The 27612-nt window shown below is 42.8% G+C and overlaps 2 protein-coding genes across 5 annotated transcripts; both read right to left on the bottom strand.

The window, feature by feature from the left end:
- Positions 1-649: 649 nt before the first annotated feature.
- On the bottom strand, positions 650-15961 carry LOC101069380 (excitatory amino acid transporter 2). 3 transcript variants are annotated; one of them, XM_029846766.1, is made up of 11 exons: positions 9459-9665; positions 7632-7777; positions 6727-6879; positions 4528-4778; positions 4332-4440; positions 4056-4182; positions 3616-3849; positions 3080-3274; positions 2820-2954; positions 2517-2727; positions 650-1645 (listed from the first exon to the last, which is right to left on the bottom strand). In XM_029846766.1, the coding sequence occupies exons 2-11, from the start codon at positions 7765-7767 to the stop codon at positions 1571-1573; spliced, it is 1626 nt and encodes a 541-aa protein (XP_029702626.1). In that variant the 5' UTR covers positions 7768-7777; positions 9459-9665; the 3' UTR covers positions 650-1570. The 3 variants fall into 3 exon arrangements, with proteins under 3 accessions (XP_029702626.1, XP_029702625.1, XP_029702624.1); XM_029846765.1 differs by lacking the exon at positions 9459-9665 and adding an exon at positions 15858-15961 and having other exon boundaries at positions 4332-4778; XM_029846764.1 differs by having other exon boundaries at positions 4332-4778.
- A 1550-nt stretch (positions 15962-17511) lies between these two features.
- On the bottom strand, positions 17512-25492 carry pamr1a (peptidase domain containing associated with muscle regeneration 1a). 2 transcript variants are annotated; one of them, XM_011609889.2, is made up of 11 exons: positions 25341-25492; positions 24365-24526; positions 24114-24239; positions 23119-23233; positions 21984-22201; positions 20390-20587; positions 20108-20302; positions 19940-20006; positions 19634-19845; positions 18579-18901; positions 17512-18200 (listed from the first exon to the last, which is right to left on the bottom strand). In XM_011609889.2, exons 1-11 carry the CDS (start codon positions 25435-25437, stop codon positions 17634-17636), a joined length of 2280 nt encoding a protein of 759 aa, XP_011608191.2. In that variant the 5' UTR covers positions 25438-25492; the 3' UTR covers positions 17512-17633. The 2 variants fall into 2 exon arrangements, with proteins under 2 accessions (XP_011608191.2, XP_029702620.1); XM_029846760.1 differs by having other exon boundaries at positions 18579-18859.
- Positions 25493-27612: the final 2120 nt, after the last annotated feature.

The following is a 27612-nucleotide window of genomic DNA, read 5'->3' as shown; positions in this document are numbered from 1 at the left end:
ATCCCAGTAGCCTTCATTTCAGATTGCTTCTCAAATACAGTCTGTAATTAATGTTCCTAAATTCACAATAAACTGAAACAGCTAATCATTAATGTTGGATCTAAATATATATATATATACTGTATATATATATATATATATATATATATATATATATATATATATACATATATATATACTGTATGTATATATATATATATATACAGTATATATATATATACAGTATATGATTCATTCTGAGCTAAAAATTATATATATACAAAGTGCAAGGAGGCACTTTAAACATGAACATGCTGTTGCTTCTTTCCAACAGAGTTTTAAAATAAATAAACAATCCAGCCAACATCCAATAATCTTGTTGCTATGGTTTCACATTAATGCTAGGGCAGGTAGCAGAATTAAGCATGCACTTGAAAAACAGATGTGAACACAGTCCATCGATTCCAAGTGTGATTACAGGAGAGCCCAGCTGTCCTCTCTCTCTCTTTTTTTAGAGATGTTTACTAAGATGTCATCCACTATTCTGGTAAAGTGAATAATGGTAACTTCGTCCAGAAGGTTGTGAGTTGTCACACCTCCTGCACCCTGTATTTGACGTATTCAAGGCAAGATTATCACAAAAAGAAATAAACATCAATGCACTGGCTTTTTGAGGGTTGGAGACATCGTTTTTTCTCATCTTTTTGTTCTGATCCTTTGCTAAACCTTCCTCTCCTCCCTCTCAGAAGCGTTAAAAAAGAAAACAGAACACAGGCGTATTTTTTTTGTTTTTACTACAAACAAAATCAGTGCTTTGATCAAAAGGAACATATAAACAAAACTGAATATTTGGAAGGGCAACCTTCACTTGCAGTATTATCCGCAACACATTTAGTACTGTTTGCTGCCACATTTAGAGGCCACATGTGTTCCTCTTATGTTCTAAATCCTAAGCTTTGCTTCTTAGCCGAGGTGACATCATCAGTGTGTAATCCTTTAAGTCAAAAAGTCAAAGGTAACGCAGTGATCCAGCATTTTTGGCAATCAAACGGAGCATAAAGACATGCTCCGTTCCATTGCCAGGTTGTCGTTTCACTTTTCTTTCAGAGTGTGTGTCAGTAATCACAGCTACACGGTATGGTAAGAAGTAAATAAATAAACCATTAACAGTGGCTATCAATTAACAATACTTCCAGGAACTTGATATTGTCTGTTTGCTTAGTGCTCCTTCAATCACTTCATCTCACTAATCTGATCTAACACAAGGAAAAAAAATGAAGATGTTGCCCAAGGTAGAAGAACTCTCTGGTTGACCAAACAAGAAGCTTGCAGCACCAGGTAAGGCCCTGAGTGTTGTTAACAGATGAGTCAATCATCTGTTGTCAAGTTGCACGAAATGCACCGATTTTTTGTTGCGGGTGTCCAGGTGTGATCTGCTCCAGCAGCTGAAGGACTGTACAACTGTGGGTCATTGCATTTCAGTTGACTTGGCTGAATGTTGCTTTTCTCTTCTCATATTCAGTGTTGCTGTCTATTAAAGTTTCCTGGACGAAGTTTAACGTGTTGGTAAGGTGCAGCGTCCAGATCTGCTTTACTCGCATTTCCATGGCTCTTCCTCAACAAGAGAGAAATCTGCAGTCTTGCCGTTTTTGCCCATCGTACCCACCTGCAAGTAGTGAGTAACAACATCTAACTTTGGCACCGTATTTTACAAAGCATCAGTGATTGGGAGCAGAGAAGCCATTGTTTCTTTACGATGAGACGTTTCATTGCGGGAGAGGAGATAATGTGTGACTTCCTCACATTAGATGCAACAGCAAACCAATCATCTTTTTTTATTTCAGTTACAATTTAGCGAAAAAACAAGGATAATTGTCATTGTGTTGGCCATGTATTTAATGGATTCTCTGCCCAACTGAATTACAAAATGAAGCTAGTATGCAACTTTGGCATCAGACCCAAAGTTGTATTAAAGAGACAACACTCTGGGAGTAACAGGATCAAACTATTTAACAAGCTATTCTGTTTATTTGTTAAAGGGAAAGGACCTTTCAAAAGCCAGTGAAACAGCAGTCTTTATGTATACCACTTGATGGAAAAAAAAGAGCTGCAATTTGGTCAGGGCTGCCACAAAATACATGTCCAATTACGGAGACGAAAATGGATACAAAGAAAACATGCCACAGGAAAATAAAAATCATATATAAGTGGGTACAACATTGTGGAATTCTGATAAAGTATAAAATAAAATAAAATATGAAACAACAGCTGACTGAGCTCGGTATCACAAAAACTGCTTTTTCATAAGATCAAGAGTAAATACATATAAAAATATGTATCCTTCCCATCACTGTTAGTAAAAAAAAATCCCAAAATAAAATATGTTTTGAAGGTGAAAATATGACATTTGCTAGACACAAAGACACCAGTAAAAGAAGTGACAGAAAAGGAACACAAACACAGAACAAAGCACAGAGCTGGAGGGGGTGGGCGATTTTCTACATGCACGTCTCTATGTCCGTTAATGTGAAATGTACCTTGCAGTCGTCTATCAAGATTGAGTTGTGGTGAGCGTATACGTTCTGGTTGGTGCGGTTTTCAAAGAACGACTGATTCTTTGCAATCTCAAAGTCCTCCATCCGGGTCTGTTGGTTATCAAAGGAGTCCAGCTCGTGTTTCGAAAGGTGGTACACGATGCCCGCCCCGTACGAATCCCCAACGACATTGACTGACGTGCGGAAACGATCTCTGCGCCGCAAGGACAGGCAAAAAAATGCACTCGTAAATTACTCTCAGCATTGGTATCACTGTCATATATAACACAATGCAGATGGGCTTACAGCAACCAGTCGACAGCGACCAGGAGGCTGATGTCCTGGGTGGGTAGCCCGACCGCAGTGAGGATCAGAACCATGGTCACCAGTCCTGCGCTGGGAATACTGGCAGCACCGACACTGGCCATTGTGGCTGTCATACTGCAAGGAAAACAAGGGTCACCTGTTACAAAGCCATGTGTCAGTAATAGTCAGTGATGCCATATTCTTCAGTGTCTCATTGGCTATCTGTCCTCATCACTGCAGCCCTGCAGCTGAAGCCTCACCTGACTGTAACAATCTGGCCCCAATCAAGCGAAATGCCGTTCATCTGAGCGATGAAGATGGCTGCCACGGCCTCATACAGTGCAGTCCCATCCATGTTGATGGTGGCGCCCACTGGGAGCACGAAACGCGTCACTCTCTTGTCGATGCCCAGGTTCTCCTCCAAGCATCGAAACGTGACAGGCAAAGTACCGGCACTGAGGAAAGAAAATTCATTATTCATTCATTATTCAACGACAACCTAACCCCAAAGGGTAGAACTTTTGTGACATTTTACAAAAATACAAACAAAACTTGATCTCTAGCATCTGTATTGCCTGAAGTCATAAGTGAAACGAATAATAAAGAAGCGTTTCACAAGGGTGATGAGACAGTCAGCAGGCCAGAGCATGAACCATCATGATAGGAAGGAGGAAGTATGAGACAATAACGCAGGCCCACAAAAAGGAATGTTTGGAACAGTATTTCACAACTTATCATTTAAAGGAAATCATGCAAGGAAGCCAGAATCAGGAATAAATCCAGTCTTTCGTAATACCTGGATGCTGTCCCTAGCGCTGTGACCCAAGCCTGGAAGACCCCCATGAAGAACTTGAAGGGATTTTGCCTAACTATTACAAAATATATGGTTGGGAGGAAGATTCCGCCATGGATGAGGAGTCCCACAATCACGGTGATCATATACATCCCAAGCTGCTTTGCAACCACCTCCAAGTCAGCAATGGAGATGATCTTTCCACAGATAAGGCAGGCGATACCAAAAGGCGAGTACCTGAGGGTGGACACGGGGTGTTATTGTAACAAGAACAGCTACAGATTAGTCTATTGGATCTACCATCTATCTGTTTGGAATCATTCTGGAGGGAGTGTTCTGGGGCCATATAGTGCTGATGGAGCTTTGAAATACATCATACCGGATTCACGTAGGGTGAAGAAGGGCCTGCGAATGTAAAGGGAAATGTGCAATGTTGCACTTACCACATAATGGCGCTAACGAGCCTCATGACGATGTCATTCAAGACGTTGAAAAAATCCAACATCAGTTTGGCCTTTTCTCCCATTTTCCCCATGATAACGCCAAAAGCCACAAAGAATCCGATCAAACCTGAGAGAAAAGGAACCATATCACCAATGGTTTGTTTTTTTCAGGTTGCAGCAAATGATTGGCTATTGTGTGAAGTGGACAAATAAAAAGATCTTTAATTTGTGGTGTTCTTGGTTTTTCACAAGGATGTAGATTCCAATGCTACTTACCCAAGACATTCATCCCGCCCTTGAACTGAAGTGACCGTTTCACTGTGAATTGTGGAGGTCCCTTTGTTCGATTGGTGGGCACTGGTACTTTGGTGGTAACTGTCTGGATCTGGATGAAAAAAGAAAAGAAAAAAAGGATCGTCGGAAAAGGACATGAATGCAAAGTCTTAATCCCAAGTGAAACCCGCCCCCCTACCTGTTGAAAGCAGGCCTGCACCAAATTTTCTGGGAAAAGGTTTCGGACGAGATCTAAGAAAGCGTCCACGCTGGACACATCTTCGTTCTTCTTTCCTTGTCCCAGGTTGGCCTTCAGCTTAGGGTTCCCTGGATGGATCAGCAGCACTAGGACCACTCCCAGAACAGCAGCGATCACTGTCGTGGTCATATAATACACCATGGCCCGGGTGCCCAGACGCCCGCTGGATTTTGCATCTAAACCAGCAAGTCCTGTTGCCACAGGAGAGAAAAGTAAGTACTCACACACAGTTTAGCTGGACTGTGTTTGCCTAAGATATCTTTTGGGTCTTGAAATAATTTAAACAGAAAATAACTGGATTAGGGTCATAACTTCCTCTAACCAAATTGTTTCTAATGTCCTCACAGCTACTAATTTCATTGCAGAATTTGATCTGGAGCCTCCACAAACAGAAGGCCACCTCATTTAGATAAGAGACGATGCTGGCGTCGTGATTGCGGTTGTTTTCGCCTAGGCGGTTGTGCTGTGCACAAACACAGATTCTGTACCCAAGAATTCCCTCTAAATTGATCCCAATGTGGGTAGACTCAGTCACAAACTTAATTATATATTTGCACATAGCTAGGTAATTGGAAGTAGCTTTCGAATTCTGGGTTTCAGTTATGTGGTGTGACAGACAGTGACAAACACTGAGTCGTGGAGGGGCGAGATGTCTCCACACAAAGCAAACGACGGCCTTCTCTGACATTACAATGCTTGGCTGAGGGTAATTGGCTTTGGTAATGAAGGCTTGATCGAAGTCATGTGCCCTCTCAGTGCTGTGGAGGAGCGGTAATGTTAATGTGCCTGCATGCTCGAACAGCAGGCCAGGACACAGCGACCGCAGAGGCGGCGCTGCTGCAAACATTGAGACTGTTACATATGAAAGTGATAATCATTCTTTCACCTGGAGATCTGGTTTCCTATCAATTAATCCATCTGATCTCAGATTAAAATTATAAAATAACCACATTAATATGACTGGATGCTGTAGAAATAGCATCCTGCTTTGGTCATTTTTACTTGCAATTTCATTTCTTGTAGAGTCTAACTTATAGGTGTTAAATACTGGAGTGACTTTCTTTGGCCCAAATAAACAATGTTCATTATCAACTTCCTTTTTCATATCAGCCTGTTTGGCTTTCTTTCACTGACATTACATCATTACATCCAGACCCTTCCGAGTCAACCAGACGTCACCTCGACAGCCTTTGTTGCCCATTTAAAAGTAAAGAGAAAACAACATCACATCACACACATCTGCTGAATATACATGGAATCACATAGCCACAATAAAGATGTGGAGGTTGTGATTTGAATACTGTGGTGGATTAAATCTGCTTTACCTGCACGGCATTGCTTCCATATCATGATATGTAGTTGGAAAATTGAATATAAAGCAGCATCATTTCCAAATGTCTATTTCACCCTTATTCCATGAAAAATTAAGTGGATTAAAGGTCTGGAGTTGATTCCAAATGTTAAATTTGTATTTGGAAGCTGTTCAATGCAGCTTGATGTAGTGACAGAGGCTTAAAATCCAAAATAAGCAAAGCGATAGGTGACACAGAGCTTCCAAGTCAACAGTTCAATGTATATTTTATAAAAGAAGAAAATAACTGGTGGGTTCAAAATCACAAAATATATGGAAGATAAATCAAGAGATGCCTTTTTTGTGCAGTTTATAGAACTATGTGATTAATGTTGATATCAAAGAAATAAAACCCAACCCTGCGCTCATCCAGAATCAAACCCTTTGGATGGATGAATAAAGATCAGTTTAGAAAATAATGATTAAGTTTACTTTCATAGAAATGTTCTTCAGTGGGCAATCCAACCATGTGATCTCATTGTCAGTAGAGCTGCTTTTCAACTATGAAAGACTGAAACGGGAAAGCTCTGCAAAACTAGGCCGCAGTAAGAACAAACATCGCAATCGCCCTCTAGTGGCTGGCAGCAGTAAAGCGATAAGCCCACCCAGCACTGCCATCAGTTTAGCTGTGAGGTGGACAGCGGAGTCACCAATGCTCGAAACCTCAATAGCCTAAATAGAGAAAGGAGCCGGTCCTGTCAGAGTCCTGTCACAAGCCTCACTGTGCTGTCGCAATTTGTAACAGGTGTTTTCAGCAGCACATAAAGGAGCTAATATACCTCACCCACCTGTGACCAGGCTGGAAACAACAAGAGGCAAAACAAGCATCTTCAGCATCCTCATTAGGATCTCTCCCGGGAAGGCGATGATCATAATAACTTCAGCAGGCAGAGGCGATATGTGCCGCAGCAGCATTCCAGCAATAGAACCCAGAAAAACACCTAAAAGGGGGCAAAATAAGGAGTGATTCACAAAGGCAGGTGACTCAGTGCCGCAAAATGCAAATACGTCAATGCCCTAGCTAAACCGAAGGGCTTGTAAATGGCACAGTGTCACCTGTAGTGACGGCAGAGATTGAGCGTCAAAGTCAGCATCTAATGTTTCCCTTCAGTTTATTTCAGCTTCCCTTTGCATGAGAAACGAAAGACTTAGCTATCTCAGCTATCAACAGAGCAAATGGAATCAACTGTATTAAAAAAAAAAATTTATCCGTGGAAATTTATATAAATCTATGCTACACATGCTAAGGGCTATATAGGCTTCACTTTAGTCACAGTGTAATTTTAAAGAATTGTAAACGCCTCCGTGTTCTCTCTGGGATTCTTGCTATTTAAAGCATCCAGGGAAACACTTCAGTCACCATCCCATTTGTTTCTCACCGAGAACTTTTTGTATTTGCATGCGCAGTGACATTTGTATGTTCTTCCTCACAACAGGGGGGGTTTCACCCTGTGGTTCCTGTTGCTCCCGTTTTCCATTTCCAAAAAAACACGCAGTTAAGGTTAATCATCCGCAGGTGTGTTTGTCCACCCTTCTGTAGGAGCTTCATGAGCAATAATCCCTGTTTCCCTTTTTAAATGCATGCTGGCACTGAGTACCCCCCCCAATCCCCACGTGGCTGAGACCAATATAAACAGACGTATAACTGGTGGATTATAAGTGGAGGCACCATGGCAGTGCCCAGAGTACTTACCCAGGATCGTGAGAGTGAGAACCATGTTCTTCATGATTTTATCGCAGACCATGCTACACGTGCTCTCCGGAGCATCCACTTTGGCTTCCAGGTGGCTCTCGTCCATCCTGACCTCCACTTGCTTTATTTGCTGCATTTTGTTGGCACTGGAATTATTGAAAAGGGGCTGATATCAATTATTGACCATCACTCTCTCTCTACCACATTATTCTGGATTGAAATAATAACATCCGTTATCCAGTTAAGTTCATTTCATTGATAAATGGGAAATTAATCTCAAGTTTGTTTTTTTGATATCTCAGATCATGTGGGAGATTTTTAAACTTGACAAACAGCTCACCAAAGTCCATATAACAATGGGAACATGGCAATCCAATAATATACTAGATGACTAATGAGGGTTCGAAAGGTTTTCTTTTTTTTCTTCTTCAAATGAGTCACTGTGTCAATAAGTAATTAATGGGGGGACAGGCACATGAGATTAAACCCAATTAATTCTGCATGCATTTTTAATGCATGAAGATTTCTAGTAAGTTTGCAGATGCCCTTTCATGATTAGCAGCTGACATTCTCCACCCATTAGCACAGAATTAATCTGCATTTCCTTTTTACACAAATAATTCCACCCTTGATATGTTTGAATTAATGCAGGGAGGTTGATGCTAGTCCTACTGCTGCTCCTACTCAAATCTATCTATCTATTTATCTGTCTGTCTGTCTGTCTGTCTGTCTGTCTGTCTGTCTGTCTGTCTGTCTGTCTGTCTGTCTGTCTGTCTGTCTGTCTGTCTGTCTGTCTGTCTGTCTGTCTGTCTGTCTGTCTGTCTGTCTGTCCAGATGTGGATGCTTTGACTTGTAGTCAGCATGATGCTGTTGCTTGAATGTAACTCTTACGTAGATGCTGTTCCTTCATGTCACAGCTTTGCCACTTAAGTGTCATGACAACCAGGGTTGTTGTGGCGTGGCACAAAGCTACTTTGACTTAAAGATCAGCTCTCCCCTGTGTAGCCTTTAAATCCTCTGCAGAGCACAGACGTGCACGGTTATGTAACAGCAAATGCCCAAGTCAACTGGACCATCGTGTCCTTCAAACTCTCACAGGCCAGATAAGTGAAGCCACAACAGGTGCTTTTCCCAATACAAAAGTGCTTATTCTGCAGTGGTTAGCAAGTAGACGAAGAAGTGTTTCTGAGCTAAAAAGAAAAAAAGACAAAACCGGAAAAATAAGTTTAATCTTTGGTGCTGTAGCATCCATTCCTCTTCCTTAATTTAATAACCTTCCTGACAACACGGCTGCATTAAATTGGGTTTTTCTTAAGTTCACATGATATAGAAAGCAGGAGGGAACATACAAGGTGAAGACAGAGCTGTCCAGACAGTCACGACAGTCTGATAAACTTTGCTCTCCTTAACGAGACGTAAGCCTTTTACAGAGGATAAAAATGGGCTCCTACAGTGCACAAGTAATCGAGTTATGCAACAGAAAACGGGCTTCCAAGGTAAAGTCAAGGAGCCAATGTCAGTGCGTTTGCCACTCCGATGCAGGGGATCATTAACCCTTGCCTCAAACTTTCACTGAAATTGATGGTGTTTATCAGGAAAAGCGACAGCAGCGGAAAGATTCATTGAAAATTCCATATCAGAATCACAACAAAGGAATTGTGATTATAGGAGCCAGGAGCCGCAGTTGTCTGCAGGAACCTAGAAACCTTCCAAAAGTTCTCTATTTCTGCTGCATCCTAAAGCTGTCAAATACCTACTCGACATCACCTTGTTGACTCATCCTCACCAAGCAATCCCACATCACTACATGCTACAAATGATACTTACCAGTTACTTTTTGTCTGAAACCGTGGAGAGTTACTACAAAGCCATTGGCACCAGTGGAGAAAACAGTGACAAATTCATGCCTTTTGCACTGAAAAATCCAGAAAGAACTTGTAGGGTCCTTTAGTCCTCAGTGACAATGACCTGCCCAGCTCTTGAGAAGCCGTCCTTCCTCAGTGTCTGCCAACAACCAGTGGAGGCCAGTTCATTCAGAGTGGTGTGCACGGGTAAAATGATTTAACACAAGGTCCTACTGGCGTGGAAGGCGGAGTCAGGTTACTTAAATTAGCTAAAGAGTGAAAGTCCCTCTCGCTCTTTTCCTCTGGTTGTGTGTATACAGTCAGACGGCCATCTAGAAAAGATGTCCCAGAAGAATGCCCTGAACGTCACCCAAAAGACAAATGAGAGCCAATAATGCACATTTATCTGAAGAGTATCGTGGCTGCTCAGATCAGCTGGACGAATAGAACAGATTTTACTCAGCCTTTACTCAGTTTTTATTGATTCCCCCTTAGTCTTTTTTCCTCCATCTCAGACAAACACTGGCCACAACTGACCTCAAACATCAGGCGGGGGGGATTGGGGGGTGAAAGGGGGGCTGTGTCAACAGCTTGGTCACCTTTAGTCAAAAAAACCCATTTTGGATCACTTGCTCAAGAAATCTTTTACATCTAGATAGATTTTGTTCTCCGGAGTGGTGAGAGCTGCAGCCGTCACTACACACAGAGCGGAATTTGGGGCGTGAGCTGTGTCCTGAGTGGACAATGTCAAGTTAGGAGTGTTGCAGGTGAGATTTCTCTGGTAGCTGTTAATCATCGGGGCCTTCTCAGACAATGCAGAACGGATATTAAACGGATAGTCTGGGCTTATGTAAATCCTTTTTTATCAGAGCTTGAGTGTGTTGCACATACAATTTATTTATGTTGTGTTGAGGTTCTAGTTAGAGGAAGCAGAACAATGCATGTAAATGTCACAGTCTTGATTATTGCTATGCTGCAGTCCCAGACACTTGCTAATTAAGCTGCACAACACTTCGAGGAGATGTCAATTAGCACAACAACAGTTGATTAAGAGCACAAACCAAGCAACACTGATTGCAGCTCAGCCCTGGACACATTGTGAGCATTTAATCAGGTCTGAATGCTACTTTTTTGGATTCCTTTCCTTATTTAAACAGATATTTTTGGTTTAGAAATCACAAGTTGATTTCAACAAATGAAAGATTGGGTTATTTCTATAATGCATGAGGGAGAAGGGAGAGGATGGCCACCTCTGAAGGACATTTGAGTTCTGCGACTCAAAATATTGGAAGTGAAATTCTCACTTGTCGCTACTAAGTGATTTATAACTGCACCTGTGTGGAGCGCACGTCTGCAAAATGAGCGAGAAAAAGTGGGGAAAAGCTTCCACTGTGTACTCTGCGCGACTGTAATATGTGGTCAGTGTTGTTAGCACATAATATCTTAATGTAATCCAGTGTAACCTAGCGTGGAGTGTGTCGGCTGTCCTTACCAGAGATTATTCTGAAACAAAACAAGTATTTTAGCTTTATCTCATGTACGTGTGCGTGCACGTGTGAGGAGTCCCATTACTGAGCTCTCTGAGCAGAAAGACAAGCTGGCACATGGCAGAGCACTCGTCCATGCACATCCGCGCCAGGGCTCCGCCTTTTCTGCCCTCAGCACCAGGCCGACCTCATGCTGCAACACCTGACCACACACACACAGCGCGCTTAGACAGCAGGTGTCTATAATTATCTAATCTGTTCTAAGCCACGCTAATCCTGCACACATACACACTGAGAACCAGTCCAAAGTGCTGTCTTTCTCCGACCAGTTTCCTCAGACCACTAAAGCATGCACATCGTGTTGATGGTGATCCCTGGTTAGAGAGTTTATCAGTCAAGATATAATACGAATCCCCCCACCACAACCATCACCATCCTCCTTTAACGCATTTCAATCTTTCATTTCTGCAGGTGGACTAGAAGAAGTGTTTCTCTCTGTTTATACTGGAATAATAAACTGATCCAGAAGCTCTGAGACAATGAACGGCCGTCTATTCTCATACAAACTGCAGAGCAATCAAGAATTTGTACCATCACCCAGACCAGGTGAGCCCATTTCCAGACTGGGAGATGCTGTAGAAACCAGTGATCAGTTCTAAACTGAGCCGTCCAAATATCCTGCTTTCAGGATATGGAAATCAAATATTTACTTATCACTGAAGGCAAAAACAGCCACTGGGAACTGAATGAAAAGAGCATAAACAATCAAATTCACCGACAATTTAAATATCAATATCCACGTGACATCGCCGGGAAGGGAGTCTATGATTATACCAATGAATTCAACCAAAGCAGAACAAATAATTCACAGTCCCATTAAACAAAATCTTAATTTTAAACGATTAATAAATCCAATCAGACCAAAAACAGACTACAAGAGTCCCTTTGGCGCAGTAACAGGAAACTTATGGTGTTAGCCTGAAGGTGAGCTTTGTGAGCATTGTGCAACCGAGGCAGTCACTTTGCATTCCTGAGCAACAGCCATCAGCCAGAAATGAGTTTAGTGCCATTTTTAATGTCTAATTGTAGCATTGAAGAGCAGAAGCTGCAGGTGAAAAACGAAACCAGCGCCTCCGTAACTAGTTTCCCGCTCCTGCTAGCCTTCTCCTGGCTGAGGTGATGGCCAACAAATTTGGCTTCTCTTTAAATTCACTCGGTCTAAAACTATTATTTGATTAAAATTCCGCTCTTCCGTCCAGCAATTGTGAAGCAGATGGTCCTTTATTTTCTCATTTTTGGACCATTTTTGATTTCTCAATTTTACGGAGGACAAACAAAGCAAAATATTGTTTTCCTTGCACCTTACAGGTCTTTACAACTTTTCCCAACTGTTCATCCAAGGGTAGCGCCGCTCGTGGGTCAGCCAGTCAGTCACATACTGATGATCCATCCAGAAATGATAAGAACTAATAGGCTCTTTTTGTTGATTTTCTGTGCCAAACTTCCAGTCCTTTAAGGATTTGCAAGCCTTCAGATCAGTGAAACGCTTCACAGCCAGTTAAAAAATCTCCATCTGCTTTGCGGGATTTCAAAGCTCGATAAAAATATGATCTCTGGAGACCGAAAATATAAACAGACTTTGCTGTCCGTTCATGCAATTGTGGAAGTTGTCATTTATGTTTAGTTTCAATCAGAATTTTAATTAATCCTCTGTGATTTGCACAAAAATTGGATTTTGAACCAAAGCTTTGAGGGTAAGTATCTTTATCGTGGCAGCCACCCAGTGCTGCCCACACACAGAGGCCTTTCTCTGGGGAGGGTCATGCTGGGGGACTCATAAAGCCATGAACAGAAGTCAAATTAGAACTGATTTATCTGACCTTATCTTAGAAGATGGTATTTTTTTTGAGGGATTGACTGATGTGTGCTGCTTCTTTCAACATCAATATTTGAACTCTTATAAAAAAAATAAAAGTGCTCGACAGAGTTGCTGCTTTTGTTTTCCAGGAGCCATTTGGTCATTAAGTGTTACAGAATGAGCTGGAAATGCTGTACTCCGATTCATCTATTTGGCACTTCCAACGGCATTATGATCAGTTCCTGTGAAGCTTTTCGTTTAAAGACCAAAAAAAGCAATGCTCTTAAAAATGACAACACTTAAATCACAAATCCCAAATGTCAGTTAATTAAATATTCCTGCTAAAAATCTTTTTTGGTACCATGAAAATCTTGTAAAATGTGAGTAGAAGTAGTAACCTCAATGGTTCTAAAATCACTGCCATTACTGACAGAATTTGAGTTTTACTCTTCTTAAAGGATAAACAAGGACATTATTGTTCATCATTGTTCAACGAGGGATCTACCAACTATACAGAAGTTCCACAGGGCTCTGAGCATGAACCAGTGCTTTTTACACTATGCTCTGAGCAACAACTTCCTGTGGATCTGACTCCCAGTATGGCCTCAGGGGCAAATGCCATCTTCGTTTTAAAGGTCAGGCTTCAATCTTTCATTTTCAATAAAGCTTTTACATAGAGCTGGCTCCGGTCCGGCCCTGGACCATCTCTCAGCTGTTGTTTAGGCTGCTGAAGGACGTCCCACTGGTTGGCTTGGGATTCTCATCTAGTTGTATTACTTTTTATGTATTCACAGTCACATGCAGTGCTGCCAGCTCAGTGTTGAGGCTCTTACTTCTGTAAAACATCTTCAAGTGTTGTGTAATTGATGCTTCATAAATAAAATAGAACGACTTGTCCCAAGGTTCACTTGCATTGAACAACATACTGAGACTGGTTTGACACTTGATAGTGCTGTTTCTTTGACCCCAGTCACCGCAATGTGACACTTTTAGCCTGTTCAAACCAGAAACCGGATAAAATGCAAATCCAGCATATCCCAGCAGAGAAACTGTGACATGTGAGTAATAACAAAGAGAACTGGACAATATTATTCTTGACTACAGTCCAAAATGGACACTCTCTCTCTCTCTCTCTCTCTCTCTCTCTCTCTCTCTCTCTCTCTCTCTCTCTCTCTCTCTCTCTATCTGTCTGTCTGTCTGTCTGTCTCCCCTCTTGAAGAATTGATCTTCCCTGACAGAAACAGGCTCAGTCCTCAGATCTCATCGATTCCAGTGTTGCTGCTCTACCCTGCAGTCGAGACCTGATCTCTGGCTGTCCTGTCAGTCTTGTCTGACATGAATGCTCATGATGAGAAACCGTCTGTAAAACACAGAGAGGTCCTCAGCAAAATGAGGACAAACCCCACCGACACCTTTTCTTCTCGATGCAGCGTCCACGGCTCATGGAGGGGAAAGTGATCATTTGCATAACGTCACGATGAAAGCTGCCATTTCTGCAGAGAACAATGTCACATGTGAATGCAACAGTGCATTGAGCATCAGCATTCAAATTTTCTATGAGGCAAATCGTAATGTGAGGGAAACCATCGGCTGGAATGGATGAGCAGACAGATCGCTGAAAGCCCGAAGAAGCTTAAACAGGTCTTAAATTACTTTAATCGATCAAATCAAACAACAAAAGCTCTGCAGGCGTAAAAAAAAGGGCTGTGGTGTTCAGCAGAGAGGGCAAATCGCGTCTGAAACCGAATAAACAGAGAATTATTGTATTTTAGTAGCGTGTTCCATCTGGAGGAAAAAGACTACAAGCAAAGGTTTTTGCACCAACGTGGTTCTGGACTGCCAATGAAAGTGTGACTTTGAATATGTTAGCATTAGAAAACAAAACACATCCCTGCAGGCGTAGAAATCAAGCCGGCGTGGCGGCGCTTTACATCACGGGCTGATGCAAGGTGGAGGATACACGGTTTCACTGATTTTAATTACATCCACTTGTGCTGCGCTTGGGAGCGGCGTTTCTGCCGGATCGGAGCCGGAGCCAAGCACCGGCCCTGAAGGATGAGAGAGGAATGCTCTCACATGCCAAAGACGTGCAATTAAAACCTTTCAGATAGGGGCAGAAGTACCTGTTGATTTGTTCTGCATCAGCCCCTCCACTTGAGAAGGAAGCTCAAAATAAAAGCCTTACTGAATTGTGTACACAGAGTTTTAATGATCACCTGTATCTCTTCTGCTACTCTCCTTTATTTGAACTCAAATTTAGTTCTGTTCAGTTTTATACTGTATTAATAACTATTGTCTGTCTCAAGGCCAGAACCTAGAGTCAGGAATTAGAATTTTAAAAGCTGTTTTTACACCCGTAAAGGCAAAATCACTTGAAGATAAGCTGCAGCCTGATTTTATTGTCTTATTGTCTATTTTCCAACCATGTTTGTGTTTGTCTTCTTTTATTGAACACTAGTTGCCTTTTCAAAACCCACGTGAAGTGCAACCCCTCTGGTTGCAGTAATGGGCAATACAAGCCTTCGAGGCAGCTCATTTGAGCTTCAAACCCTCGAGCAGGCTTCTTTCAAGCTGCAGCGGGAGCAAATTTCAAAGAAATCGGAGCCTCTAATGATGCACATTTGGCCCAGAGCCAGCAGTTTTGCATTACACGAGTCGACTTTTTCCCTGTGATAAAAACCCCAAAAACTGTTTTTTTGCTATGTATTTGCTGAGAATTCAGCATGACTCATCCAGGTCAGCAATGCGTCTTTATTTCAGCGGGAGGTATTTTTTTTTGCGATTTGTTGTCAATTAACCCACAATTAGCCATTTACAGGAGAGTGGAAGTACAAATGCAGCCCATGCGATTTCAAGGTATGCTTTACAGTGAATAACCTAGCTACCACCTCGACACTCAGCAACATAACGAAGATGAAGCCTCATGTAGGGGGAAACAGATCACTGGCAGAACAGATCCCCCTTACATTTTGAGTTCCACTAAGTGTTCTGTAGGATGGCTACAGGAATCATCCACCTCCAGCATCTTCGCTCTTACCTTCTTTGTTGAGTGCTTTTCCCGACAGAGCGACTTGTTTTTCTTCACGAGCGCATAGAATCGAGGTGGCAGAGATGTTTGTCGAGCTCACAGAGAGAAAGAAGGAGACGGTCATACAGGTGTTGCTGCAGGTTCCTCCTCTGTTCACACCTCCCACACACAGCCTAGACATGCACCCTGCTGCACAGGTAGGGGTGGGGTGGATTTGGGATGAGAGGTCAATAACTGTTCTGCTCTCAGGTGAGGGTGGGGTGTTCTCTCAGTTAAAGAGTAGTAGATTAGCAGACTTTCGCGGCAGTTTTTAGCATCGTGACATCACTCGGTAAGTAACAGACCTCTGCTAGTGCAGAACGTGAGGTCACAGGGCTGCCACAGGCACAGAACATACAGACTATACTTGCATGTATTTGGGCAGACAGCGCGATACTTTCATTTGCATGTGTTTCTGATTGGATTTTCCACTTGAATCACACGCATGTTGTCTGTTGCCAGCTATCATTTAATGCATTTTCCACAAATTCTCTCTTAAAAATAATAAGGTTAGTTTTTGGGTTTTCTTCATGGTGCAGTCTTGCTGGTTGTAGAGGCATTCCGCTAAGTATCTCGTTGTTTAATCGCCTGGGTTTTAGAGGTGTCCTGCACAAAGCCTGGACGAGCACAGAGGGTGTCGGCGTCTCAGGAGTAAGTGCTAAGTTTAGTAAATCCTCTCAGTGTGTTTCTCAATGACAGCACATGTTGGAGAGTCTGCAGGGGAAATCACGAATGCATAAGCACACATGCAAGTGGACACACAAACGTTTGTCGGTACATCCCAGAACACATGATCCTGCAGCATTCAGAACAGAGATATATCGGCCTTTGAAACGCACTTTCGTCTGTAGTTCTCTATAGAATAGGTGGATTTATTTTAAAAAGGAAGGAAACTGGACATTAAATTTAAAATATAAATAGCCAAAAACCAGCTTAGGGAGAAATCTCTCTATATTTTCCTACATATCAGTCTTCCTTTACTGATGGCGTGTTTATCCCTGTGAAAGTGACAGGCTGGAATCATGGAGCTGGCAGATATTGACTGACTTAGCCAAGGACACCTCAGCAGGGTGGAGATTTACAGAATGCAGACAGGAAGTTGGCTCTAACACCCTGTGTAGGTTTCTTTTGGAAATCTTGGAAGCAAGATCTTACTTTTCTAAAATATGCTGCGGAAGATTCCGCTGATTGATAGTTAGTCCATTTTTGCTTCAAGCTCCACAGAGCATCGACTGAGCCTGACATTTAGTGTAAAGGTTTATTCTCTTTATTTTTTAATTTGCAGATCACTTCTGTGCTTCTGGTTTCTAAATGTTAGACTCAGGTCATAGGTAAGCAGACTCCCTGCTACATACACATTTCCATATCATCTTTATATGCACACTTGCCATGTGAATGCCAGACCTGATTTTCCTCAAGTTGTGTATAAAACAGACAGAATGGCAAAAAAGAAAAATAGAAAACCACAAAATATAAGGGCAAATAGCGTCTGACACAAACAGAAGAATCTATGAAAACTGTGTCTCCAAATCAAAAATCTTAAATCATTTATTTGCTTTAAAGGAACTTGTTATCCTTAAAAACATCCAATATTTCAGACATGGTTAGTTACCATCTTAAAGGATTTTTTTTTTTTTTTACTGTAACTTTTCAAAACACAAAACCTTAGTTCACAAAATAGAAGCTCAAGGTCAACACCACCTTCAACTGAAACAAAACCACATAAAAGCTTAAAAAGATCACTGTTTATTTCATGTTTTTCACTATCCAGTCTCGAATGTTGGCAATTTGTGTCGGAACCACATAGATCTGGTTGCAGTTGCCTCCCTGATAGCTAAAAGCCTCCAATCGAAGAAGCTGCCAGAGCGCGCCAGAAATTTCTTGCTCGTCGTGACCCGACGAGACATCACTTCTGGATGAGGACCGAACTGGCACCGCTGCAAATCCCGGCGCCAAACTGGGGCAAAGCTTTTGAAGTCCTGATGGCGGGCTAATGCCGCACAGCGTATTGTTACTAATCGCCGTGTTTTGTTCTCCCCCTTGAGCATTTTGCCCTTCGCATTGTGAAACCATGCCTACTTGAACACGTTCGGTGTGGCTGGTAGGAATGCTGCGGCTCAGGTTGCCGTGACGGTGCGGTGGAATCCACCTCACGCTGTACGCCTCCCGCACCGCGGCCTCTCCTGCTGGCCCTTTGGGCAGACACACTGGCAGCACGCTCTGGCTTATCTTGGCCTTGTCCCTCAGCTTTAGCACAGCTACACTAGAGGCTGCACCCAAATCAACATCTGGATGCACTAAAATGTCTGAAACCTGTTGGGGAGGAAGATGAGAAAGGAATCAAAAATGCACACCTGCTAAGTTTTGTTATGTTTGGCTTGTTTGTCGAAACCGGATAAATAAACCTGCAATTATGTATCCAGTTGGGGCTCTGTGAGCTCCTAAGAGCACAGGGAAGTTCCAAAGACAACTTCTTGGATCATTTACAAATGCAGATATATCCGGAAGATTTTCTGTTTTTATTTTTAGATATTCCACCAGTGGAATATTCAGTGGTGAGAAATGTTCTTTAAATGACCTTCAATATCAAATCTAGTGGCTTCTTTCTGTAAATATTATATAGACTACATGTTTCCTTCATAATGACTGCGCTGAAAGTGGAAACGGTCTGACGTGTAAATCGTGCGGTACCATGAGCCGGCGCAGACTTTTCCGTTGATGGTGCACACCCATGACCACCCTTATGTGTGCTGGTTGAAGAGTCTGCCGCTTGTCCCCGTCCACCACACACTGAGCCGCCACCAGGATGCTACGCTGGCTAAGCAGAGCTCCGCTACAGGCCAAGACCCAGAATGTTGACTCCTCTGAGTCCCCCTGTTGGACAAACATGGCTGCTCCGGGAGGCTTGACAGTGCTGGAGGGATCAGGAGGCGAGCGGATGTAGACGGCTACATGCCAAGGCCACTGGGTTTCTGTGAGGTTGGGTGGGCTGAAATTGTTGAATTTGCCACAAACTGTGGGAAAGTAAGGGCAAAATTTTGTTAAAGAAGTATTTGTGCCAGGAAGGAAAAAGGTTCCCATGTCAATTTTTTATCCTGTATTCACAATGTGATGTGCTGAGTCCCTGATCCTCATAAAATATTGCAGGGTTGGTGGAGCTGTCTGCAGCCATGGTAAAATTATTCACAGAAAGCCTGGGAAAAAATCAGCACATTTCAAATTCGGCATGGTTCATGTTTGTAAGCTTTAAAAATGTGTTTAAATATGTTTAAAAAAGCATACCCCACCGCCCAAATAAAGAAGAATACCACCCAAATCATAAAAAGAATTGCCAAACAGCCATAAAATTACATCTCGTTTAATATTCAGTCCAATGTTTAATGGAGTCTATGCGAGAAAAGGTCCATCTTTGGTTAAAAAAAAAAAGTCATTCAAATGTGTCCATTTATTTTTATGTAATCCTATTAACTTAAAAGTATTAAGAGACAAATTCAGTCAGAATCATAACCTTGTGAGCAGCCATAACGCTGCAGTACCTTTTAGAGACACTCTGCGGATTTTGCGACACAGCGACCACTGTGGTCAGAACTGGGGATTACATGATGATCCCCAATATGACTTTAACACAAATAGTGGACAAATGGTCAATTAAATACTATCAATAAAGACATTTTAAAGGTTTATGCTGTCATTTAAAATGAATGATTTGTTACAATCTCTGGATGTTGCGACCAATCACCACTCACCCGGTGAGCAGGAAACATGGCTTCCACTCCATCTGCCACTCTTCAGACAGGTGCGTCGGGAGCTTCCTGCATGCTCATAGAGTGGAGAGGCACACTTGTACTCGATGACAGTGTGGACGGGATGAAAGCCACCAGGAAGCTCTACAATGCCATGGTCTTCGTGTTTGGGCTTTTTGGACAGCCTTGACGAGGGCTTCTTAGTTGGATTATCTCTGTGGAAAAAGAAAAACAGAAAATTTTCCTTACTTAAGTTACTTCTGAGAAGAAGAGCTGCACTATCGTCAGTTTCATTTTAAACATGACCACCTTGATGGCAGATGTGGCTTCACGACTTGTTGTTTTACGAGTTCTGACACTCGGGGCTGTCGACAGGCTGCAGGAGCAAACGTGAGTGGGTGAATTTCAGTGGGAAAGGAGGACGGTAGGAGTCCATGTTCTGACATCCATATCCCTCCAACAACACCCAGGCGCTACCTCTCACACACTTGGGTTGCCCACCGCTCCAGGATCCATGTGAGGAGCATGTAAGCCGCTGGCTTCCCCCCAGAATGTAAGGCCTGTTACAGAAATACTCGATGGTCTCGAGCCCTCCTGCTGTGGCGGGAGAAGGTTTGTGGTAGCCATTCTGCAGCTTCGGTGGAGGAGGGCACCGTGATCTGCTGGTCTGACCTGCTTGATTGTATTTACAGAGGGTTAAGATCACACTAAGAAATGCATCGTGGATGAATAAACACACAGAATGAGTTGGGGGGGCACCTTTTACACATTCGGGCACTGCGCCGCTCCATGTGGCATCACGCTGACACACTCTCTGATGGGAGCCAATCAGTGTGAAAGGTGGATAGCACTTGTACCTTACAGCTACAAGCTTGTCCTGTGGCCCGTATACAGGTAGCAAGTAACCATTTCCTGGGTTCTCTGGGGGGGCACATGCTGGATTGCTGATGGGCGAAGCTGTGGATGTATTTCACAGAGCTACATCAGAGACGCGCGTTGACTGCAGAAATGCAGCTATAAGGAATCACATAAACGGTACAACCCTGAGCCTCTTGCTTCCCTCCCCCAGGTGTAAAGGCGTTGAACTCGGGGTACAGTGGCCATATTATCCTAATGACCTCACCTGAAGTCTCCGAGTCGCCGTTAAGGTTGATGACTCACATATTTGTTTTAGTTAGTTAGTTAGTATTTGGGGAGAATTGAATGTGACTGATAGCTCAAATCAGTGATCAATCAAGTTTCGAAGGTACGTAAAGGATATGATATATACAGATGAACAACATTGGCTCTCCCAGTTGTCCCTGTGTATTCAGAGTCACCTGTGTCTTTTCTTTTGAGCTGATACTGCAGCTAATTTGATGTCATGCTCAGAGGTTGAACGCAACCCCGACATGTGGGATTTTTCCTTCACTTAAACTCAGTCTGCATTTTCCCCTCTTCCTCTTCCCCTCTAACATCATCTGTTGATGGAGGCGCAATTCCCAACATCGCAGGTCACCCAGGAATATGGTGGCGAGCCTGTTTGGGTATGTTAAGGCCCATTAAAGTATCAACTCCACATCCACATCATTTACCTGACTTTGTTTGATGCACGTGCACAGTTGGAATTGCACACTTATACAATATTGCGTGTTTGATTACCGGTGGCATCACATGACTTTGGTTCTCTTTACTGTAAAATTTGAAAACATTAACTCTGCCCAGTGTCCTCAGAGAGCTCCCTCTGACGTTCATTATATCTTGGAGCTGCAGAATCTGCATGTTGAACAGCTGAACTCATTTTTGAAACACTGAATTATCCTCACTAAAACATTGCTAAGAGGGGTTCTGACACCCATTCTGGCTGCAGCGCTCTGATATGCTCAGACTGGGAGGCAGGAGTTTATATCTAAGAGGGGGAAAAATAGACCTGGATGCAAGTTAGATGCATAATTTTGCTTCACACAGGGCAGAAGGGAGAAGGATTTGAGTATGACAAATCTGTGCTGTTGACTGTCCGTCTCATATCGCTGCCCCGGGGATGCTCTGTCTGCACACACACACACACACACACACACACACACACACACAAGCATATGCACGCACACACACCGGGTGAGAGCACCAGGAGCAAATTTAGTGCATGCAAACAAAGAGAGACACACATGCATTCATTCCAAATGGATCTGAAGAAACTGCCTACAGTGTCATGGACAAGAATATATTAGGCTGACACATTTAAAAGAAAACTCACTAAACCACTGAAGCCGAGCCATATCGCTGCTGACAGAGCGCACGTGTAACGCATTTAAAAGCAAGACCTTGTGTAGCGTTAATGGTGTTATGCTGCTCTGCTTGTCATGACTGTACCTGCCTGCACTTTCCTGAAAAACGAGAGCAAAACCATTAAAGTTGTTGTAGCCATCTGAGCTGAACAGGATGTGCAAAGCACTTCCGGAGCTCTTTATTGGAGGGGGAAGCTGATCCCCACAGAAGCGGGCAATCACAGGGGAGCGCAGAGCGTCGCCGTCGCGCACTTCCACATAGTCGTACCCGCACTTGTGATCCGGCTCCAGATTGAGCAGCAAAAACCTACAGTGGAATACAAGACAGTTTTAGGCACCCTTTCCATTCAATTTTCAGTAATTCACATGTGCACCTACAGGGAAAACATTGGGGGGGGGGGACATCCAGCTGGAGGTTTTTGAGGACTGCACACAAACTCAAAGTGTTGAGTGGAAAATTACAAGCTAATCCGACACAAGACCACCCGCAAGTGCTCCATAAATGTCTGGGGCTCGTCTTTGCGTGTCAACAGGTGGTGTCCTGGATCTCCTCCCAAACCTGGATCAGGGCTCGTCCAGGGCGGGATTTGGTGGCTTAAGTTGGTCGAGAGGAACAATTGATTGATGCCCAAGTCAAGGACGCACCTACAGACTCACTCAGGCCAGATGAGGTCGGGGATCTTAATGCACCAGAAGGAATCCAGGACTGCACTGACAATAACAGAGGGTTGTGTCCCTTTACGGGGCTCATTACCAGTGGCACAGATGTCTGTGGTATCCTTCAAGGATATGCCTCCCCAGACCATCAATGTCTGACTGACAAACTAGCTGTGATGGATGATGTTACAGGCACTCACCACAGCCTCTGTAGATGTCTGTCACAAGCTGAGTGTGAACCTGTTTTCATATGTGAAGAAACTGGTGTTGTCTCATAAGTCTCAAAAAGGAGCAGATACCAATCCCGCTGCTGGCTTGATGTCATCCTCTGGCCCCGTGCCGCTCTCCTCTTTTAACCTCCCGACTGTGGCTGTCCCATTATGAAAGATCAGGACTTTCTGTACAACCTGACTGGGCTGCCTGTACCTCCTCAAGCGATCAGTGGAGAGCAGTGTAATACACTTCACTGGACGTCATGGTAAATATCTCTACATTAAAGGCCAACCACATTAGCTTCAGCACATCCTCACAACACCAGACACTGCAAAATGAAATTGAAAAACCCACCTCAGCTCGATGCTGCGGCCCCTCTCCACATGCACTGTCCATTCACATCGGGCATTGGTTGGATAACTGTCCAGGGCGATGTGACCCTGGTCCCTGTGAATGACGCCTCCACATGCTGATGTATAGGAGGGGGAGTGATTACTTTCACATCAACTGTTACTTTCACAGTCCCACTGAATATTTTTACTGTTGCGGGCAGGATGAATAATGGAGCACACGTTGTCAGAGGGCAGATAAAGTGCCAGAAAAATATTGGAAATAGGAGATCACTGCATCCTGAGGAGGTGGTTTTGTAGCTTTGATTATGGATATCATAGTTTCAGAATTCTAAAAGGCTCCCCCTGACAACTAATATCACTCTAAAGGATATACCAGTTATTCACATGGACATTAATAAATACGGCTCATACTTTATTAGAAAATGAATATTGGCTAATTATTTAAAAAAAAAAAAAACACCACGTGACGTTTTGACGTCATTTTGAGCAGTATATGCCGCACTATCGCCATCAAGTGGTGATATTGTATATTACAGATTTGTTATCTCTTCCCAAGATACAACACGCTTTTAATTATTTATTCCACTTTTCAGAATATTAAAATAAATTTACTTAACACGGTTATGTTTGTCCTCCCCTTAGCTTTTTCAAATCGTTGGCTGGCCCCTTTTTGTTTGGTAATTTTGAATTTCAGGGGAAAAAAATGCTTCCTAGCAATGCTGACAAATGCTGCAACTAACTACAAATAACTTATATGAATGATTCATCCATGCCTTCATATTGTACAAAGCCAGACAGTACTCTCAGTATAATCTAAGATCACAACAGGCAGAACCAGATGTTTGTGAGAACATGACAGTGAAAAATGGGGAACAGCTGGTAAATTTGTTGTCTGAGCCATGCTTTCCATTTCGGTAATTGGATACAGATGCAGTTGGGCCGATTTTGTCAGACAACCCTGACAACAGTCATGCGTTATTCACCAGTGCAACTCACTTTTACAGTCCCCACCACTCCAGCCTTGACGACACTCTGTGCAATATTTTCCGTTGACAAAGAAGTCGTCGTTGGCTTTCCAGGTTCCGTTGTGACAGGTTTTACAGTTTTCAAACAAACTGCAGCCTCAAAAAGAAAAAAAAAGGAGAAAGGCTGACAAAAAACAAATACAGAAATGTGGTAGTTGCCTCTCAGGGTTATGTTGTATTTACTGTATTGTATTAAATGTGAAGTTGTAACAGATGGTGTACCTGGGTGAAAAATACAAGGGTCACACTGATTGAGGGCGTTCCTGCAGCAGGGAACAGTGTAGCCCACCTTCAACCCCTTGGAGGGACACCGACACTGGATCAGCTGGTACTCGCAACATGGCCGACACATGGCGTTCCAACGGGAGCTTGGACAGCTGTCCGCTGTTAGACGCGTCAAACCAAAACATACGACAGTACATGGCGAGTTCACATCCAACTGATACTGGCTCAATCCCAGAGCATAAAAACATTTTAACATCTGGCACAAGTGTAGTGATCTGATGAGTGTCACACTCTCCACGGCACACACCACTTATCATGATTGCGTGGAGGAAAAAAAGACTCAGCCCTGCAATCAGTCTTGGATGTGATGCTATCAGGCTGCGACAGGCTGTCTGCTCCTTATGAATTTAGATCCACGGTGATGTTCAGCTGCACAGTCATGGTGATATATGAAGTGTTTGTGCCCCCTCCTCTCTAAGGTGTGTTGGATTTGAGGCAGGGAAGGAAGGTGCATAGCTTTCGAAGTTATATCCAGGTTTGATGAATGGTCTTGAATCTAGACCTGGAGACTGCCCCCACGTTCTACCCAAAACTGCGCACCATATTTTTGAATTTTACTGATAAAGTCATCAACAAATCCATGATTTCAAAGGACCCAGATGCAGCTTGTAACCGAAATTGAACAAATTCATGAATTTATTCCAAATCAGCAGATTTATGTAAAGACACGAGCCCACACTATCCAGACACAAACGTTTACTCATACAATGCATCTTAAGTGGTTAGAAACTCAATAAAGGTCAGATCGTGCCAGATCAACGAATTTAAAAAAAGGCTGTGAAGTGACCCATTGTCATGGATATTTGCCTTTCCTCTTGTTTAAGGTCAGTTAGAAGTTTCAAAGTTAAGAGACTTTGCAAAGTAAAAGTCTAACGCCGTTTATTAGACTTTAGTTAAGTCATCTTTTACCTACCCTGTGGCCAAGCAGTGGCAGAATGACAGAGATTCAGAAGAAGGTAGAAGAGTTTGGGTTCCAAAAGAGCGTTTTTCCCTGCGAGGAAAGAGAACATGTTGGTTCCCAAACCAGCAACAATGAGCTTCCAAAAGAGTCTGAGAAAGTACCTCAGTCTTATCTGCAGGTCCTGCTGAGACAACATGACGCACAGATGTACAGATTCTCCCCTCGCAGCACATCACAGACACTTAACCCATTCCTGCCATCATGTTCAGGCTGAGTTAGTTTTGTGGAGCTCTGATTAAATCAGTGCTACACTAGCTCTGCAAACTAATGTTTTTTTGGGGGGCTTTGGGAGTGGAAAATGCATAAAAGACACCCCAATGAGGAACACAGTGATAAAACTTCAGAAATTCCATCTGTTCCGTCTTAAAAAAGAAAATGAAACATAGAAATAAATCTCTCTAAAGCTGTTGGTCATAGAGACAGAATCCAGATATTTCAAAAGTCACATTAGAAAAACACACATGTGCGGATGGAACAAGGCAAATGTGTTTATTGATGCTTCATCATAGCCCAGCTGTCATAGCGGACACGACAATTTCCCAGCTGAAAGACGGATAACAGATGTCCCCCTTATGAAATGTTTATGATGTCAGCCTCCGTATTGCCAGGAGCAATGAGGCTGACAGGATGGTCACAGCCCATTTCATGTTCTTGGCTGCGTTTCCATTATCTACGCTTTTACCTCAGGATTGATCACACAGCGGGTTGAAAATGGAAAGACTTCATGTCTCCAGGAAGCCTTTTTGAGCCTGACTGAAACTAATAATCCCTCTTTCACCTTTTTTTTCTTCCTAATGCAAATGCGTCGCTTGGCGGCCCGGCCTGCTTCGTTGGGTTTGATGTTCACTTTTGGACCAGTTGGAGGCAGAGAAATTAGGGCTGTCAAGCAAATGCTGGTTGAAGCTCGTACAACGACGCTAAATGACACCATCAGGCAGAACGCCCAAAGTATGAGCCGGTTCGCCATCCAAGAGCTGTTGTTTGAGGCTTAGTTGACCTTTCCAGAAAACACAAGCAGCATCCTTTGGCTGCCAGCAAACTCTGGCCAACATAGACAGCAGCTTTATTTGTCCTAAAATGTCTTGTTTGGGGAAATGTATAGCATTTAGTAAAATACTGTAGTGGGTTAACTTTTTTTTATCAGCACCTTTGCATTTAAAACAAAAGATAAAAGTTGTTTTTTTTCCCAGTCTTCCCGTTTCTGACATTTCTTCCCAAGCTTTGTCTGTTGCCATGTGATACCAGGCAGAAAATATTCATGCAGGAAGAACGTGGGGTTAGAAAGATGTGAAAATTACAGCTGTCTCAGAGAAAGAGACAGACGTGTAATTAGTGCTGTCATGAACCAGCTCATGGATCAGACAAAGTAGGGAGAACACACAGGATGGATTTTAGAACAAAGGGAATTTATTGATTGATCAGGCAAAACAACAAACCAAAGCAGAACACCCAAGCAGTCCTGGAGGGAGCCAGGCAAGAGAGTGACTGCCCAGACTGTGGAGCATTTATAGCCCTCACAGCTGATCAGTCCAGGTGAGCTGGATCACCACTTAGCAGTTGGCCCACCCACTGCCTGCAGAAGGGAGGAGACAACAGAGAGGCAGGCAGAGAAGACACAGCCAGGGTCGTCACAGTGCCAAGGTTAATAATGAAAAATACAAAGCCCGTGGGGCTGTATTTTTCTTAATAGCTTTATCTTAATATATTTAGAAATGATATCCATACTTTCAAGTTGTCACAAAGAATGTTTCTCCTCAAGTTATTATGAATATTATTATCGATTTGTATAACATTTGAAGTTTTCATCTGGGTCCACAATAAAGGATGCAATCCCAGCAAAGATCTGTTCATTATCATTTCAGTCAGGACTCATAAAAATGCATTTTTCTCTATTTTCTCTTCTATTTTCAAGGACACTTGGAAATAAGTCTATAAGTCTCTTTGTATTTAGTCTTTATTTGCTGACTACACCAGGTTAAATCTTCTGTGAGCACCTAACTCAAGGGGTTTATTCGTCTTTTTAATTTATTACTTTTAGCCTCACTTATTGACACTAATACAAACGCTAAACTGAGATATAGCATCGTTTAAACAAAGTATCTGACTAGAATATTAATTGATTTACATTTTGAAATTAATATCGACAGTATAGAATCCCTAAAAATGAATGACCATTAACTCATGTAGCATTTAACTTATTATTATGATACACAACCGGGTCACG

This window comes from Takifugu rubripes, chromosome 13, assembly GCF_901000725.2.
Source record: "Takifugu rubripes chromosome 13, fTakRub1.2, whole genome shotgun sequence".
NCBI classification, from domain to species: domain Eukaryota; kingdom Metazoa; phylum Chordata; class Actinopteri; order Tetraodontiformes; family Tetraodontidae; genus Takifugu; species Takifugu rubripes.
Note: the sequence above shows the minus strand (reverse complement) of the source record. Positions and strands in the feature narration are given on the sequence as shown.

Excerpts from the sequence above, each read along its gene's own strand:
- LOC101069380 (XM_029846765.1), bottom strand. The coding sequence starts at position 7,767 with ATGCAGCAAATAAAGCAAGTGGAGGTCAGGATGGACGAGAGCCACCTG. Across the intron at positions 4,779-6,726 it reads TGTTTCCAGCCTGGTCACAG|GACTTGCTGGTTTAGATGCA; the intron begins GTGGGTGAGGTA and ends CTGTGGCAACAG. Across the intron at positions 2,955-3,079 it reads GGCCAGATTGTTACAGTCAG|TATGACAGCCACAATGGCCA; the intron begins GTGAGGCTTCAG and ends TTTTCCTTGCAG.
- pamr1a (XM_011609889.2), bottom strand. The coding sequence starts at position 25,437 with ATGTTCTCTTTCCTCGCAGGGAAAAACGCTCTTTTGGAACCCAAACTC. Across the intron at positions 23,234-24,113 it reads GAGTGGTGGGGACTGTAAAA|CATGTGGAGGCGTCATTCAC; the intron begins GTGAGTTGCACT and ends CCTATACATCAG. Across the intron at positions 18,902-19,633 it reads CCATGTTTCCTGCTCACCGG|TTTGTGGCAAATTCAACAAT; the intron begins GTGAGTGGTGAT and ends ACTTTCCCACAG.